This window comes from Myodes glareolus, chromosome 22, assembly GCF_982192425.1.
Source record: "Myodes glareolus chromosome 22, mMyoGla1.1, whole genome shotgun sequence".
NCBI classification, from domain to species: Eukaryota; Metazoa; Chordata; class Mammalia; order Rodentia; family Cricetidae; genus Myodes; species Myodes glareolus.
Window position 1 is genome coordinate 54,737,282 of NC_142047.1, and position 18,238 is coordinate 54,755,519.

The following is an 18,238-nucleotide window of genomic DNA, read 5'->3' on the forward strand; positions in this document are numbered from 1 at the left end:
CCTATCAAGGCCATCAAGGAAATCTCATCTTGCTGCACTCCTACACCAACAGGAACAAGGCGCGAAAGGTTCCCACCTGATTAAGTTGATATGGTTGTTGAAACCTCTGCTGAGACTTCGTGCTGGCATCTGATCCAGCCACAGTACAGGCTGGTCTGGATCAGCGATCCTGTGAAACAGAGCTCATGAGGGCTGAGACCTTACCTACCGCTTCCAGGATAAACCAAGGATGGCTCTCTGCAAAAGTGAGGAAGGAGCCCTTACTGGCTCCAACTTCTGAAAAGAGTACACAGACCAGCACATTCTGATGCAGTCTGACCACACCAGTGAGAAGCCAGCAAAGGCTGATGAGCTGTAATGGCTGGTCTAAACTGTCAACTTGATGGGCATTATATCATCCCAGGAACCATACCAGATCCAGAGAGGGTTAACTGATGGGGGAAGACCCGCCCTACATCCAACTGGTGCCATTCCATGGGCAGGGACCCATACTCAGCAGAGAAAATGAGCCTCCTGCTGCCACGCCTTCCCACCACGATGGAAGCCCTGAGCCTAGACAAACCCTCCCTCAAGAACTGGGCTGGCCTCAGACTCACAGAGATCCACCTGCTTCTGCCTCCCGAGTGCTGGGACTAAAGGCATGGACCACTACTGTCCAGTCCCTTTCTCTCTTAAATTGCTTTCTGTCAGGGGTCTTCTCACAATGAGAAAAGGAGCTAATATACTGGGCAGGTACGGGAGTGCTAGAAATCCAGAGGCGGCCTGGAGCTTAGGGGACAGGCACAGGTGAAGAAGGAGACTCAGAAGACCCCATCTGAAACGCTGTGCTCACATAATCCTCACTCCTGTTTCATGAACACGAGCTGAGTGTGTTCTGGAGAATGAAGGTAAAGTGATTTTTCTGGCAAACTTTAGGAGAAAAGAACTCATTATCTTAACTTATTGGGCCCAATTTTGTAAGCAAAACGTGGATTCAAACCTCTAGGTGAGAAAAGACACATGGTCTGACAGGAGCACTCTATGGTCAGATGAGAGCAGTCTATGGTCTGATGGGAGCACTGTGGTCTGACGGGAGCATTCTATGGTCTGATGGGAGCACTTTATGGATCAAATGGGCACACTTTATGGTCTGATGGGAGCACTCTTTAGTCAGACAGGAGCACTCTGTGGTCTGGTGGGAGCACTGTGGTCTGGTGGGAGCACTCTGGTCTGGTGGGAGCACTCTGTGGTCTGATGGGAGCACTCTATGGTCTGATGGGAGTACTCTTCGCTGCTTCTCACTCGCCCACTAGTTACCTTCTCCACTTCACGGCAATGTCGAACATGTCCCTCCACTGCATCAATCTTGTCTTTCCATTCATGCGAACCTTCGAGTTGGTCCAGGTACGATGTACAGCCTGCATGACTTCCAGTGCTGCCAAGCCCATGGCTAAAGGAAGTAAATATTAAGACAGTTCACCTGAACCCTTTCCAAGGGGCCAGTTCTCATCTTTCTCTCAAGCCTTGGTGATCACACAGAGAACCAGAAGTCTGGTGAAGCAGTGAGACTGAGCTTCTGGTGTCTCCTACTCAAATGAAGGTGGGCTGTTGGCCCAACACTGCTTCCTACAGAAACAAGGAGAGCCTGAAGTTCCTCCTCCCTTCTGTAGGAAAGAGACAACTGCCCTGGATCAGGAACCCAACTTTCAGTAATGGCTGGAGAGCTAGGCTCCGAATCTACACGGCAGCAAGAGCTGAGAGTCCAGCTGGAAGCAGCAGCGTCCTCCAGCTCCTGTGAACTACTGCACATTTCTGCTCTGGCCTCGTGGAAGCTGCGTAAGCACAATAACTAACAACTTCTAATGAAAGACAGCGTGGCCCGACGACCCTGTTCCTGGGCCAGAATGAGTCCATTTCTAGAGAATACCTCTGTGTATCCGCTTGTTGGGCAGGAAGCCGGGTGTTTCATACTGCATCAGTGAGCCCAGGCGGTCAGCTACACAGATCAGCTCCTGGACTTCAGGCTTGTAGCCCTCGAAGTTCTGATGCAGCACGTCCCTGCAAGAAGCACAGGAGTGCAATAAGGATGCAGCAGATGCCTGCACCAGTCCCCCACTGGAGCTCAGCCAAGACACACACAGCACCAGGCAGCTCTCCCAGCTCCACAGCCCATCACACACAGTCTTTCCATGCTACTACCATATGTAGGGCAGTACGCCAGTAAGTGGCGTAGGTGGGGTCCAAGGCCCTCTTCTCAGCATCTGTTCCATGAACTTTTCCAGATATATAGTGTGCGGTGCCTTTTCCAACAAGTGGGCAAAACTGGCCCAACAACGACTTTGAACTGATACTTGTTTCATTGACATTTATTGCAGTTATCAAAGATGTGAACTGACTTCACCCCATTTTCCTTTTCTTCCCCCTGTGCTGGGTAGTTTTATGTCAATGCGACACAAGCTAAAGTCATCAGAGAGGAGGAAGCCTCAGTTAAGAAAATGCCTCCATAAGACTGGACTGCAGGCAAACCTGTAGAGTATTTTCTTATTTGGTGAGTTATGGGGGAGGGCCCAGACACTGTTGGGTGAGGCCACCCCTGGGCTGGTGGTCTTGGGTTCTGTAAGAAAGCAGGCTGAGCAAGCCAAGGGAGCAAGTCAGTAAGCAGCACCCTTCATGGCCTCTGCATCAGTTTCTGCCTCCAGGCTCCTGCCCTGCTTGAGTTCCTGCCCAGATTTCTTTGGATGATTTAAAAAATGCACTGGGCAGTGGTGGCGCATGCCTTTAATCCCTGCACTCAGTAGACAGAAGCAGGTGGAACTCTGTGAGTTAGAGGCCAGCCTGGTCTACAGAGCTAGTTCCAAGACAGCCAGAGCTACACATAGAAACCTGGTCTGAAGAAAACAAAGAAACAACAATAACAAAAAACCAACTGTAGACTTCTGTGATTCATTAACTCTGGAAAATTCCTGGCAACAGTTCTTTCAAACACTGCTGCTTCCCCATTTTCCTTAGACTCCAGGCACGCCTGCTCCTCCAGGCCCTCCGTGTCCCCTCCCTCTCGTGTCCTCTGAATCCTGCTCTGCTCGTCACTTCCTTCCAGCTGAGCTTTTTCCTCGCAGTCACCTCTGTCTTCCAGCTAAGCCCATTACAGAAGTCTTTACTTCAGTGACAGTATCTTCTAACCCTAAAACTTGCCTTTCATTTTAAAAACCCATCTGACTCATCAGAGTCTCTTGTTTCTTCTTCATGCTGACAGTTCATTTTATTTAGCTATTTTCTGTCTGTATTCACAACTTTGGTGTGTCAAGTCCTTAAGGTCCAAGCTTTCCAGCTGCTCCTTCACTGACTCAAACATGCGGTGTGGGGAGTCGTGAGGTTTGGATTTCATTCCCATGGTCTTAGTTTGAGAGACTAGGGGGGCCCAAATGGGTATAGCTTTCTTACTAGGAGGAGCTTGCAGTTATGTCTGCGGAGTTCCTAGAATGTCTCCAACACGGGGTCACATTAACTTCTAAAGGGTTTCCCTAACTCCACTGCAGGGCGGGTGGGCACACTATCCAGATGCTTCTCTCCCATGAAAGCTCCTTCTTGTAAAGAGAACAGAAATGTTAAACTGTCGTGACTATTCTCTACTCTGCCGTTTTGCGGCCTGACCGCCCTTAGGCATATCCACATTTGCCCACTGCAGCTGCAGCTGCCCAGCAGTGTAACTTTAACCTATGTTCCTTGGTTGGCCCTGAACCCGAGGTTCCTGGCCCCACCTCACTAGTGCTGGGATTATAACTGCACTACCACACCTAGCTAAGCTTTCAAATTGCAACAATTTGTTTTGTCAGCAACCAGCGAAAAGTAATGCTTATTAAAGATTGCCGTAAGCCTCCATGGATCTGAAGAGGAAAGGCTGCACAAAATGAGTGCAGAAGGTCAGGCTCGCAGAAGGCAACCTCTGTAAGAAAGTTTCGAGGTACCTTGTCAACTAAGAGAAACAGTTGGTGGCATACAAACTGCAAAAAGAAATTAATAGGAACATGAGCAAGAGTCATCTATTAATCAGGAAAGATCAGCACTCAGGAGGCTAAAGCAGTGTGATCCTGAGTCTGAAGTCAGCGTGGAATGAATGCACACTGAGAGCCAATCCCTGCAAACAAAGGTGAGCTCCCTGTTGGGTTTCAGAAAGCCACACCACACAGCACTTACTTGATATGAGGCTGCAGGCCTGGCTGCTCTTCATAGCCATCTATGAGAAAAGGCAGGTTCTTGGCCCAGTGGTCCTTGAAGCTGCCCGGTAGATCCGTGTCAATGTTATACTCCGTCAGGGGGGTATCAAGGTGTGCGTGCAGATATCGAGAATACTCTGTAGATAGGAAAGGAGCTGCCAAACCCAGAAACTGCCGAGGAAGCCCTTGTGAGAGCAAGCCACCACACAGATGCTTTGAACCACGCTGCCATTAATGTAGGAATTCTGAAAGGCGGCTACAGGACTATAGAAGCCTGCTACTGATTTGAAGCACAAAGATCAAGTCTATGTCAGTATGCTGGGGTCTTCTTTGACCACATCTTAAACACCTTTCCACGAGGAGAGCCAAAGAGCTCACTGTTTTGTCTCAGAGCCTGAACTCCAAGGGAAGTACCAGCCTGAGCCTGGGGCTCTGCCAGCTCTGACGGACCACAACCTGACAGCTGCAATCTCTACAGAGATGCAGGAAGGAACATGACAGGTGTGCTTAGCCCCATCAGGTGCCACTCTCTGTACCAGCTCTGCTGAGTCAGGAGGAGGGCGAAGGGCAAGCCGTCCAAGAGATGGACCCTGAGCTGCTGATACTTGATTCAGTTTCTAGGAACTTCAGAATGCTTGGGACAACATGCATGTATCAATCTATTTTTCTTCAACTATAATGTCTATGAAGTTCAAATTCTGATCAAGTATGGCTAATAAAAGATTAGCATTCAAACTGAAATGTCCTATGACTGCAAAATACATCTCAGACATTAAAGACCTAGAGCAAAAATCATGGAATATAAATTTTTTTAAAAAAATATTTTGATTATTTTAAGAATTGTGCACACGCGTGTGCGTGCATATGTGCATGTGTGTGCATGCATGTGTATCTGAACGTGGACATATTCACATGAGTGCAGGAGCCCTTGGTGAACAGAGATGCTGGATCCTCCTGAAGCTCAGTCTAAGTGGCCCTGAGAAGCCACGTGTGGTTGCTGGGATCCACACTTGGGTCCTCTTAACCAGTGAGCCATCTCCCCATCCCCAAACCATAGCATCCCTAAGAAGGTTCCTAAGGTGGCTTATGCATGTAAAGGCTGAGACAGGGGGATCACTATGAGTTCTAAGCCAGCTTGGGCTACAAGATGAGAATGCTACCTCAGAAAGACCAAAATATTAATTTAAAAAGTCTAATGAATAGTTTTCTATTAATTTTATCCTGAATTAAAATTTTAGATACACTGAATAAAATAAATCATTAAAATTAACTCCATCCACTTGTTCTTTCAATTCTTTTAAATATTTTTTCATTTTTACCTATTCGAGGGTTGGCATGTATGTGCTATAGTATGTGTCTGCAGGTCTGAGGACAATCTGTGGGATTCAATTTTTTTCTTTCCAACAGGTGGGTCCTGGGGATTGAACTCAGGTCAAGAGACTTGGTGGCAACTGTCTTTACCCACTGAGCCACCTTGCAGGTCTTATGCTTTTATGTTTTAATATGGCTATTACTAACTTAAAATTATATATATGGATTGTATCTTTTTTCTAATTTTACAATAATGTTTTTAAGGGCTAATGAAAACAAAGGCAAAATATGTGGTTATGAGACACCAAAAAACCTTCCCAAATAAATGGGAAAATAATGTATGTGCATGCTGGAAGATACACGTGTGTGCATGCTGGAAGATGTATGTATGTGCTGGCTGTTTTCTATCAACTTGACACAAACCTAGATATATCTGGAAAGAGGGAATCTTAACTGAGAAAATGTCTCCATAATAGCAGCAAGTCTGCATGGCATTTTCATGACTGGTGATTGATGTGGAAGAGCCCTGCCCACTATGAGTGGTACCGTCCCTGGGCAGGTGGTCCTGAGTGTATCAGAAAGCAGGCTGAGCAAGCTCGAGAAGCAAGTCAGTAAGCAGTGTCCCTCCATGGCCTCTGCTTTAATTCTTGCCTCCAGGTTCCTGCCCTGACTTCTTTCAGTGATGGACTCTAACATCTAAGTGTGATCAAATAAACCTTTCCCTCATAAGTTGCTTTTGGTCATGGTGCTATACACACAGCAATAGAAACCCTAAGACAATGTGCATGTGTGCTGGAAGACATATGTATACACCAGAAGGTGTGTGTGTGTCTATGTGTGTGTGTGTGTGTGTGCAAATACAGGAAGATTCATGTGTGCACGTAGGAAAATGTGTATGTCTGTGTTCATTAGAAGGTGTGTCTGTGTACACTGGAAAATGTGTATATATGAATAAAAAGATATGTATGTATATAAAAGATGTTTATGTGAGTGTATAGGAAGATGTATGTGTTATTTGTGTGTGTAGGAATATGTGTGTGTAAGTGTATAGGAAGATGTGTGTGTACACAGGAAAGTGTGTGTGTGTATACATAGGAAGATATGCTTGTGTATATACATAAAAGGTGTGTGTACATAGGACGATGTGTGTGTCTACACAAGGTGTGTTAGTGTATGTGCCTAAGAATATGTCTGTGTGTATACACAGAAATATGTATGCATATACAGAAAGATGTGTGTATAGATAAAAGCTGTGTCTAAAAAAAAAGTCATGTCTATATGTGTATGCACATATGAAGAAGTGTGTGTAACAAAGGACGATGTGGGGGGTTGCTGCGGAAGGAATAGCACACTGGAAGACAGATATGGAGAAAAAGCAAGGCTGTGACTAATTCAAGAATTGCTCCTTTTCTCACCACACCAGGTCTCTCTGATACAGGGGGTTGTGACAGAATGGAATGAAGATCAGAGATGCCAGGTAACTCTCAACAATGAAAACCCCACGCAGGGGACTTTCCTGCTTCAGTGAGGTGAGGGGGCACAAGACATACTATCTACAAAGAACCCCAGGTCCAACTACAAATGTGTTTTCACTCAGGCCAAGCTTCTGTGGGTTTAGAAGACAGAACATAAGGGCCGTCTCAGAAGATACTGAGGCCCTAGTCCCGAAACCTCCAGGAGGAAGAGCCGCGAGAGACAGGAGGCCAGCCTTCAGCTCCACCATCTCACAGAGCAGCAGGACGCCCACAGCTGGGCATGGCACGGAAAATGCCCACCACTTTCTGCTTACCTCGGAGATACTTCACCCTCAAGTACTCTGGGCTAGCCTTCTGGCCGGGGAGAGGGTCGTTCAGCATAACTTTTGTTTGTGCTTTAATTCCTTCATAAAACTGTCCCATTGCCACGTGGCTGAGCCCCTTCATGTACTGGCACACTTCGTTGTACGGTTCCAGCTGGAGGCAACGCTACAGTTGAAGACAAAAGGCTGCATTAGTGCCACGTGGGCCAGGGCAGCTTTTCCTTCAGTCCAGAAGCTTTCCTTCCGGGTTGAGCCAAACTACATGTAAGTTCTAAATCAGTCTAGAGACCAGAGCAAAGCTCCCTCCCTCCTTCCCTCCCCCACCCCCCTCTTGACAGGGTCTCACTATCCAGACAACTAAGCTGGCCTAGAACTTGCTATGTAGATCAGGCTGGCCTTGAACTCACCAAGAGCTGCCTGCCTCTGCCTCCCAAGAGCTGGGATTAAAGGAGTACACCATGTCCAGATTCCTCTTTTGTTGTGTGGCATGTGCAGGTATTTATGGTTCCTCCAGCAAGAACCCCAGCCACAGCTCTGTCTGCTGGTGAGGCTCACCTTAAAGTTCTTCAGGGCCTCCTGCAGGCTGCCATGGTGGTAGAGCATCATCCCTCGGAGCTGCAGGGTCTGCACATGGTTTTGGTTGAGCAGAAGGGCCTTCTGGAAGCTCTCGGTGGCTGCTTCAAAATTGCCCAGCTCTCTAAGGATTGAACAACTGTAGTGAGCACTGGGCGCAGGTCAGTGATGCCGGCGTGGGAATTCCGCTCTGGGCAGTCTCGAGGGAAGTGTGTCTCCTGCTACCTGAACACTTCACACACAGCTGCAGTCTCCACACCACTTAGGAATCTAACACACAGCATTCCAGATGCTCACATTTTTGGTTTTTTCTAGGAAAATTAACTTACTGATCTCTAAAACCAAATCACCCTCTATATGAGGGTGGAATTTCTCTAAGAGCCTTTCCCCTGTAGCCACACTGGCTCCTTTATAGGCAAGACAAAGGAAGACCAGACAGCCAACAAGGGCACACCTTAGAGTTCCAGTCTCAGAGGCTCCTAGCTCATGTGTCCCCACATCAACCATGTCACCTGCCTTTCTGATCAGAGTGAGATTGCCTTTTAAAGTTGAATATTCTAATAGTGAAGCAATGTTTGGAATCAAGAGGTAAGGGCCTAGCCACAGCTTCCCCACAGTCAGGAATTTACCACCACACAGCCTGGAAAGTGGCGATGGTGTCTATCACCGAGCGCTGTCCAGTGCCAGGCACGACACTAATCCAGGAATTTATAGCCGTACACCACTATGACACATTGTGACCCTGAGGGTCTGGCCCCCAGAGAGCTGTGCCAGCAGGGGTGGCAATGCCTTTGTCTCCTTTCAGCTCGCTGTCACTCACCTGTAGGCCTGTCCTAGGCTTTTATATGCGTCGATAAAGTCAACTTTCTGTTTCAGAGCTTCCTTAAAGGCCTCGATGGCTTCCTGTGGAGATACGCAGAGAATGAGCCCTTCGCGTTAACTCCACTTGCACCACTGCAAGCTTACACACAGGCCACACCTGTCTCTGGCAGTTAGTTATCTTACAGAGGACCAAAAATGATGTCAGCAATGCAATGAACTGTTGGAAGGCTGTGATTCTAACAGTTTCATAAGAACAGCTTCAGGCTCCCTCTGTGACAGAGCTGCTGCTTGTCTGACTCAGTAGTGCTGGAGTGGTAATGACTTCACCTTCATAAGAACATCATTTCTTCAATCTGTGACAGCCCAACGAGCCAAGGAAACTCAACAGCTCTGTGAGATTATTCAAAATGACAGCTTGCTGCACTTAAACTCAATCAACAAGACAGATAGATACAAACTGCACAAAAGAAAAGCAAAAAAGGCTCCTGGGTTGGCAGTCGGGAGTCTTTCGTTCTACAGGGAAACAGTGAAAGAAAACAGAACAAGGATAGGGCGCTGGGCACAGCTGGGGCAGTACAGCTGGGGCAGCACAGCAGCTGGGATGCGGATGAGGACTAGGGCGCTGGGCACAGCTGGGGCAGCACAGCTGGGGCGGCACAGCAGCTGGGATGCGGATGAGGACTGGGGCGCTGGGCACAGCTGGGGCGGCACAGCAGCTGGGATGCGGATGAGGACTAGGGCGCTGGGCACAGCTGGGGCAGCACAGCTGGGGCGGCACAGCAGCTGGGATGGGGATGAGGACTGGGGCGCTGGGCACAGCTGGGGCGGCACAGCAGCTGGGATGCGGATGAGGACTGGGGCACTGGGCACAGCTGGGGCAGCACAGCAGCTGGGATGTGGATGAGGACTGGGGCACTGGGCACAGCTGGGGCAGCACAGCTGGGGCAGCACAGCTGGGGCAGCACAGCTGGGATGCGGATGAGGCTAGAATGCTGAAGCCACCAAGAGAAATCCAGAGCACTCTTGCTCATACCCATATCCTAATGTGAAAACTGCTAAAAGGAAATGTGTGCCCACTGAACCTGTGCTCTGATATGAGGTTACTGTTACCATACTAGAAAAACATACAGTTGCTTCACACTTTTCCAACACGACTAAATAACGCTAAAGTAACTCTGCAACTTCAGGAGAAAGACTTGACTTCAGACAACAGCACATCTGTCTCATCAGATGCTGTTAGGAGAGAGCGACTGGTGTCACACGCCTTGTACACGGCAGGCACTCAATACATATCTGATGACTGGCAGGCATAAGACGGTCCTGCGAACAGCACAACTGCAGGACTTGAAAAAGCCACCTGTCTCTGCACCCAGAGTCTATGTAGGGGTGTGGCTGTATGGTCAGAGGGGTTGGTTTCAGACTCCCGAGGCAAGGGCAGGGAGGATGAACTGCCGGGGAGCTTCAGCTCTGAGTGGGGCTACTCAAGTGGCCTAGTCCTATGCCTTTAGGACTATGATGGTACTTCTACTCAACAAATACATATTGAGCGCCTACAATGTACCCGAGTCGGTATGAGGAATTGAGGGGTGGATACAAGATGAGCGAGTATTACCTCTGTCCTCTAGAACATTCGGTTCAGTTAGAATAGGAAGCCAATTACGTAATGGAGTTATTAGCATAAACGTTAGAGCTAAAACAGGGAGTAAAGAGAAGGAAGTGACAGCCAAGTGCTCCATAGGGATTGGACAGTAAAGGGAGGAGAGAGCACAGGGCTATGCTGTGCGCAGCTCAGAGCCAGGAACGGTAGGAAATCCGAACAGTGCACACAGGTCTGAGTGGAGCACCTGGCTGGTACCCGCGCTGGCCTCAGGGAAGGGACGGTGACAGGGTAGAACAGCAGGTTGGGGTAGGGCAGGGAACAGGCCCCAGGATGGGTCAGTGGGCATCTGGGCAGGAGACAATGGAAGTTCTAGGTGAGGGTCCCTGAGGACATTTCTGAAGGCAAAGACAGAATCCGGTGGCAGTGAGGTGAGGAAGATGGGGCAGGGAGTTTCTAGGCTGGAGAGTATGGGAGAAGGCAAGGGCAGTGGCCACCACAGGAGAGCGGGAGGACAGTAGGGAGAGGGGGCTGGGGCGTGTTAAGCCTGCAGTGTCTGTGGACATCCAGGGGAGATGCCCAGCGGGCATCTGCTGCCCGCTCCACTTACAGCATGCGTGGACGCCACAGTTCTTCAAAGTCTGAGTCTCTTCAGCTTTTAAGAGCCTTTGGTTTCAGGGTTCCTGTCTAAGCACTGCTCAGCTCTCTACCTCAGCTGCCAAAGAGGGACACAGCAGAATCAAGATTTTACGCCATTGGGAACAAGAAACTAGCTCAGACGAGGCAACCTCTAAGTACGGATGCTTCAGAGCGTCGGCTTGGCAGACGCCACCCTCTCCACTCCATCCTCACCATCCTCACTGGTTACCCCACACACAGCTCAAGCTGAAGAGCTTAAAATGTCCTTATGACATGGACTACACGGATGGCGAGTTCTTGCTGCCATATCTCTAGGGCCCCATCCACCACAATGACAGCTGTGTATGTGCCCGCCCAGGTACGGTGGGGTCCGCATGAAATCATCTACTAGGAAGCTGAATCACGAGGGCTACAAGTTGAAGACTGGCTTGGGCTACATAGTCAGGCCCTTTCTGTAACAAAGTACATAAATAAGACATTTAAAAATGTTTAATGTCCTTCCATAAAAGGTACTTACAAAATAAAGTCACCTACTTAATTACTTTCTAAACTGCCATTGGCCTGACCAGGCCCACTTTAAGACTGTCAGCTCAAGGCCACGGCTGAGTCTGATGCTTTGTGCCTGTGGACAGCCGGGGTCATTCTTAGCTCTGTAATTCACTGTCTACGCCTCACAAGGGTGCTGGAGGGACTAGATGCAACCCCTTGGACCTGCTTGGACAGCATGGATAAACCAACACAAAGAGCCCCCACTTCTCCTCCCACTGTCCCACGCATGTGACTCAGAGCACAGGAGGAGGAGGAGGACCCATTCCCTGGGGGACTCTGAATGTTCTGGCCAGGTTCTTGGAGATCTGGATGAACCAAGCCAAGCCTCACTCTCCAAGTCTGTTTCAGGAGACTGCCCTGTGCCTGTGCCCAGCTTTATCTAACAAATAGAGTACACTGGCTGGGATATGCCTTCCTTTAAAAAATATTCGTAGCATGTACTGGATGGTCTTTTCATGTCTCTTTTCTCCTCCAAGGCTGCCTCTGAGAGCAACACGGTGGCCTGAGCCTTTTCACGCACAGAGGCTGCGAGAGAAGATGAAGAACAAAGGGGACTCAAAGCCCACTAGGGCCTACATCCCTGCGGTAGCTCCACACCTAGGGGAGTCTTTCTTTTAGACAGACACTCTGGACACTTGCACGTGGGATGTGAGGAACACACAAAGAACTGGCACAATTTTTGTCTTTTGGTTTTCAGTGGGATGGGAGCTTTTAAAAAGCATCTATAAAACACAGATTAAACGATAGTTACACTTTTCTCATATGGGATGTCACTGGATCTGGTGGGGGCTTCGAGAGGAGACAGAGGTCGTGCCTACTTTATGGATCTGCAGGAAGCTGAAAGAGCTCAGGTGCATGTTCCGCAGGGTTAGCAGGGTTAAAGCAAGAGCACAGCCTGACCCCAAGGCCATGTGCTCTGCCCGTGACATCAGCTGCCCTGTTATTTCTGAGCACAGGCCACGCAACAAGTACCATCCTCAACACTGAGAACTGGCTGTGGCCTCTGCCCAGACAAACCTGCCATCCTCAAACACACCTGCAGTCCCCTGGGAACGACAGGGATGGCTCTGGGATCCCTGCAGATAACTACAATGCACAGGGCCTCTGGTCCTCTGACAAGACAGTGCAGGGTTTGCCTGGGTTCTACATCCATCCTCTTAGCTCTCTCAGGGTTCTCTGGATGGCCTGTGACAGCCATCTGTGACACGTGGCTGCTGCAGACACTGTCACTGTTTAGGCTTTCCCCCTGAGTACTTCAGGGCCATGGGGGAGGGGCAGGTCTAAAGACAAGCAGCTAAGGACCAAACAATACTGCCTGCTCCACGGCAGGACTGTCTGGTGAGCCGAGATGCATGTTCATCTTGCTGAAGACTCCCCACCCTGTGCTGACAAAGCTTGTCCTAGACTTCAACACTGGACTCAAGAGCACCTCCACACACAACTGCTTCATCCCCAGAGCACTCTCTTCAACACTGGACTCAAGAGCACTTCCACACACAACTGCTTCATCCCACAGAGCATTCTCTAACAAGGTAGCTGGCTGTGTATAGCTCTCAGCCAGCCCGTGTTTCACCTAATGCTTAGATTAGATTAGATTAGTGTACTACCCACACTTGAGGCCTTGTGTGGCTCTATGGTCCAGGTAGGAGAGGAGGACCCCCACAGAGACACAAGGACATGGAAAGGATTGCCCAGCAGGAAGCAACCCACAACACTTTTCATCAGTCAGGTGACTTGATTTGTTTACAGTGGCTTACTCTGCCTACTGCCCTGGGATCCTTGTCCAGGGTCATACTAGTCATACTGGTCATATCACCAGCCTCAGAAACATCTGGGTCAAGTCTCCTCAGTCCCAACAGGACCTGTAAAGGTCTCCTATCAGTCTCCTGTCCTTCTCACCTGGGCCACACTATCAAACCAACTTCTAAATCAGACTTGGTACCCACTATGATTTTCACCCAAAGCCACAACACACAGCCCCTCTAGGCCCGTGAGCTGGAGCCAGAGTGCTCAGCACTGCCCCAGAGGAAGACCGATATCTACTAGCCAGCAAACACACACATACACAAAGAGACCTGTGACATTCCGAGATGCATCAGATGCATCAGATAATCCCACTGAGTCCTCCCAGTCCCCACAAGCGAAGCGGGCACAGCAGCGCAGGCGCAGGCAGCGCAGCTTCACCTTCAGAAGTCCTCTGTGAAAGAAAGTTAGGCCTTTGTACAGCATGGCTGTGGGCTGGTTTCTGTTCAGCTCCAAGGACTGCTGAAAGTCCTCATGGGCTGTCGCGTAGTCCTATGGAAGGGAGGAGGAAAGATAAGATTGTGTTTATTAGACGTGGAACGGGCAGAGGGAAAACCCCTAATCGGGTTCTGTGCCCTTGTTGGCCTTGAGAGTAATGCCACGGCGAAGCAGTCCCGCCAAAGTAGTAGTCCTCGGCCTGCTAACTGGTTCACGAGCCTGAATTTCAGGTCTTTTGTCTTGACCATGGGAAAGGTATCATTCCAAACAGCAACAAGGCCACCTTTTCTCACACTGGACCCTTGGGAAATGACCAGGCTGTGCTGCATCTTCACTGTGGTGAGCTGAAGCTCGGGTCTATACGTGCACGGTTAGTACTGCCAGCTCACGACACCCGTGCCCTGGAGCCACAGTGGCAGGAAGAGACTCCGGCTAGACCCCGTCCACCTAAGCAGGACGGTCTGGAAGCCTCACAGGTTCGGATTACAGCTCTCAGACTGGGAAGCAGTCAACCTCAAGTTGTACCTCTAGGTAGGAGCTATGAACCAAACGGCAACCTTCTCCTGCCAGCCTAGAATTTGATACTGCTGAAGGCCCAAATGTGGAAACACGACTGGCCTTATTATTCTCTACTGCATTTAATTCCTGTCAAAGACAGTGCTCTCACGGGTGCCTTGGAACCAACACTAAACTGGACCCAGTCTAGCAGAGAGGCTCCTGGAATGGTGGGAGAGGTGAGGTGTGGACCAATCGCTATGGGGCAGTCACCTCAGATATGAAGTACAAGGTCCCCCGGTGTCGGTACAGCCGTGCCGAGGGCTGAAGCTGAATAGCTTTAGTGAGATCATTTACGGCTTCATTAATTCGTCCCAAAGGGGACAGAATCTAGAAATCCAAAACATGCAATCAGGAAAAGTTCCTACAACCAGCCCTATACTGTCAGAGTTTTAATTTCTCAATTCCGCTGAACTATACACCACTCACAAAGCTCCCTGTAGCAGGTTGCGGCCTACGGCCTCATGCACGCACAGGTGGATGCACAGAAGGGCACTAGGCTCAGTGCGGTTGCCTGGCTACTGAGTCTACTCTATGCATACCAGATGTGGCTCTCCCTGAAATAAGACCCCTTTTTCTGATGCTATGTTCACTTTTTAAGTAAAAACTTGGCACATGCACATTCAACCACCAGGACAGATAGACATGTCCTGGCAGTTGGTCCTTCATGGTCTCTAGTTCTGCTCCCTATGGGAGTGAAAGATGAAGGATGCTTTCTAGTATCCCAGGTGCCCTGTCAGCCCAACTCATCAACCACACTCAGCATCACAGGGGAAACTGTCTGCCCATCTGAAAAGCCCCTTAGAGCCAGCAGTCCCTGTGGTCCAGGCAGTATGACAACACAGATGACAGCCCAATGCCCAAAAGGAAGTCAACAAGATATAAGAAAACCCCAGTGGGTCCCCGTGTTCATGCAATCAAACCCATGCACTTGACCCCAAGCAATCATCATTCCAGCAATTTCTAATCAGGGTGCTCTAAGAAAGGTCATGTTCACCCTGTGTTACAACTGGTCACTTGCTCTGCAGGAGCTCAGCACAGCCAGGGAGAGCACTTGGGTGGGCCCATTCCAAACACTAGCAGTGGCTTCCAAAGAGGAAAGAAATGGACATATGGCCTGGAACTCATCACAGGGTGGGGTGGAGCTACCACTGGAAGGAAAGATGCCCTTCTCTACTTTATTAACCCCTAGATAAAAATGATCACAGCTCGGCACAACTGCTAATGTCCATTGGAATGGATAAATTAAATGGTTAAGATATTTTCATCAAATGCAGATTATTTCAGGAAATACAAAAGCAACATGTCTCACAAATTAGTTCTGAGTCAGCCAGGACAGGCTGCAATTTAGCAGCAAAATCATGATGTAGTGACTGCTGACAATGTCATAAATAGCGCTGTGTATTTAGATAATGGAAAATTATTGTTCTAATCACCAACACCATTTTAGATAAGCAATCTGTTTTTTCTTTGATGTGCAAAATTAAAAAATCTGCAAGTCTTAACTGAAATCCTGGTTTATCAAAATCATTTCACGCAGCCCCAGAGTCCTGAGGGAAATACCAGCAAGCCCACCAGGATTTGGTGGGGGCATAGAATGGTCAGCCTAACCACTATTATACAAGGGCCTCCTGCTGTGGGGGCAGGACTCCAGTCACCTAGCCCAATAGTGAGAACCAAAATGAACAGCTGAGGAACTACATCACTGAGAAAAATTAGGTGAAAACCAAGTCCCCAACACAATGTAAAAATACTAAGAGACTGAACTAAGACACTACAACTTGAGGTGAGACCTCCAGGCGCAGTCTTGGAGTGAATGAGCACCCAGGGCTTCAATACTTACTTCTTTTCCCTCTCAAGAGAGAAAAAAGTCACCCCATATCAAGCAACTGATTCCAGACACAGGTTAGCACACATGACCCCAACAGCCCATCACTACCGCAAGAACACACAGATTTAAAGCCACGAAGGGAGTCTTGGCACCCTCCTCTCTCTGCAGTACACCCTCCTCCTGCTGTTCTTACCTCCCAAGCAGCCTAGCACACCCCATCACCTTCTGTGCCGGTCACTTACTGACTCCACTGAGCAGATGCTGCAGGCACCCCTCCCATGCCGCTGTCTCTCCAGCAAACCTACCTGCTCAGCGTCTGTGCAGGCAGTCCATCCCACAGAACTGTACAGGTAATTCACTCATTCACATATTCACTCACTCATCCTTCCCCTCCCTTCCACACTACTGCAACAACTGCTTCCAAGGGCTACACACTTCAGGTTGTTCAAACTGCTATAGTCAGTTTTGTTAAGCCATTTACATCTGCAATACGGTGAAGAACATCTCTTTAATGAGCATCCGCTGAAGAAGCAGACAACATAACCACATGTTTCACACTAAATATCACTCTCACATTGCTTCAAGGGCATCACTCATCCCATGGTTGTCTAGTAATGGCCACCAACTTCAGGCCTTGGGAACTTGGTAGGAACACAATTCAGCAGAAAGGAGCATTAAACGTTATAATAAAATCATAAGAAACGGCTCTGAATTTCAGCTAGTTCAATAACAGAGGTAAAAAGAAAACCACACTCACTTCAGCTCGCTGCTCAAATACCTCTGGACGGTCAGGTTCCAAGGCAATTACTCGGCTCAGTTCAAACAGAGCAAGCTCAGCATTCTTAATGTCCTTGAAAAGGTATTAGCTTAGTATGAGACACACTGCTGCTTGAACAGCGACAAGATCTTCTGAGACACTAACGATGCAGTCACCAGTGAAGTCGCTGCTCAGAGACGAACACAAACTTCAGTTCCGCACAATGCTCTGCCAGGTCTGTTCAAGGGGTGCTGTCAGGCCAGCTGCTCAACTCACCCAAGTCCCCCACCCTCGAGGAAGGGGCACACTGATTCTGGATTCTTACGTCAAGTTCACAGATGGCAGATATTATCTAAACGTAACCTTTCCAATCCCCAGGGTGAACACATGGATGTCAGCCTGGGAATGACACCCGCCAGGGAGTGAGGAACAGGAAAATGCCAAGTGTCGATCAAAACCGTGACCAGCCTAGCTAAATTCTCTTGAGCATGTATAGGTTGACTTTAGGCTTAAAAACACATATTTAAGTTTCTGCTAAAGACAAAAACAAGTTACATGTTGAGCTGCAAAATTTAGACATATGGGGACAGGAAGCAGCACACATCTGAAGGCTATGTGACAATTTGACCCTGGCCCCTGCTGACCTATGACTGAAATGGTTTTGGATCCTCAACACCGTGGTCACCAGGGCTGTGTGCCCAGTCCCCCATGTCTCAGAAGGGTGCAGCTATAACTGTCTTATCAATTTTCTCCAAGCCAGTGTCAGCATAGTAGAATATTTTAAACCTTAAAAATTTTAATTAAAATTTTAATAAAATATTAAAGACTGTTTTTTAATGTTAAAGTTACAGAAATGATGGTTCTCCTCCAGGCGCTATTTCACACGACGGTCTTTAGTTGGGAGTGTGATGAAGGGTCTGCGGACAACACTCTAAACCCGCTCATCTTAAGGACGCCTGTCATTCACTGCGTAGTCTTGGGAAAGCACTTTCATAGCACAGGGGCTTTTTAAATGACCAGGGCTCACTGTCACCTCCACCACCTTTCTCGGGGAAATAAAGGGAAGGACTGGATTGCTGCGGCAAAGACCTTTCCCTATCTGCACAAAGTATAAAATGCAGCAGATAAAAATAAATGCCACATGCTAAAACCAAACGAAAAGACCCGTGTTCTTCCATCCAACTTGTCACAGCTGTGCATGGATCTCAGGCTGAGGGTCCCCTGCCTAGGCTCTGCATTCTCGGAGAATGGTCTGGGAACGCAGTTAGATCTCTGGCTTTTCCTGTGGCCAGTTCATCACTGACTTGGAGGACCCGGGGAGCCTGGTTGCCCACCTTCTAGTCATGGCACCTGGGGTGATCATTCACCCCTT

General features: G+C 48.7%; 1 protein-coding gene across 6 annotated transcripts in view; it reads right to left on the reverse strand.

Annotated features, from left to right (window-relative positions):
* The window catches only part of Ttc13 (tetratricopeptide repeat domain 13), a 58,120-nt gene that overhangs the window by 13,121 nt on the left and 26,761 nt on the right, over nt 1-18,238 (reverse strand). For 2 of the 6 annotated variants that reach the window (XM_048450205.3, XM_048450204.3), the window contains exons 6-15: nt 16,867-16,959; nt 14,492-14,608; nt 13,667-13,777; nt 8,696-8,778; nt 7,858-7,999; nt 7,294-7,468; nt 4,174-4,330; nt 1,907-2,037; nt 1,297-1,429; nt 77-169 (exon numbers count right to left, since the gene is read on the reverse strand). In XM_048450205.3, the coding sequence (XP_048306162.2) occupies nt 77-169; nt 1,297-1,429; nt 1,907-2,037; nt 4,174-4,330; nt 7,294-7,468; nt 7,858-7,999; nt 8,696-8,778; nt 13,667-13,777; nt 14,492-14,608; nt 16,867-16,959 (1,235 nt within the window). The remainder of the gene's footprint in view (nt 1-76; nt 170-1,296; nt 1,430-1,906; nt 2,038-4,173; nt 4,331-7,293; nt 7,469-7,857; nt 8,000-8,695; nt 8,779-13,666; nt 13,778-14,491; nt 14,609-16,866; nt 16,960-18,238) is intronic. The other 4 variants (XM_048450208.3, XM_048450206.3, XM_048450211.3 and 1 more) reach the window with 2 other exon arrangements.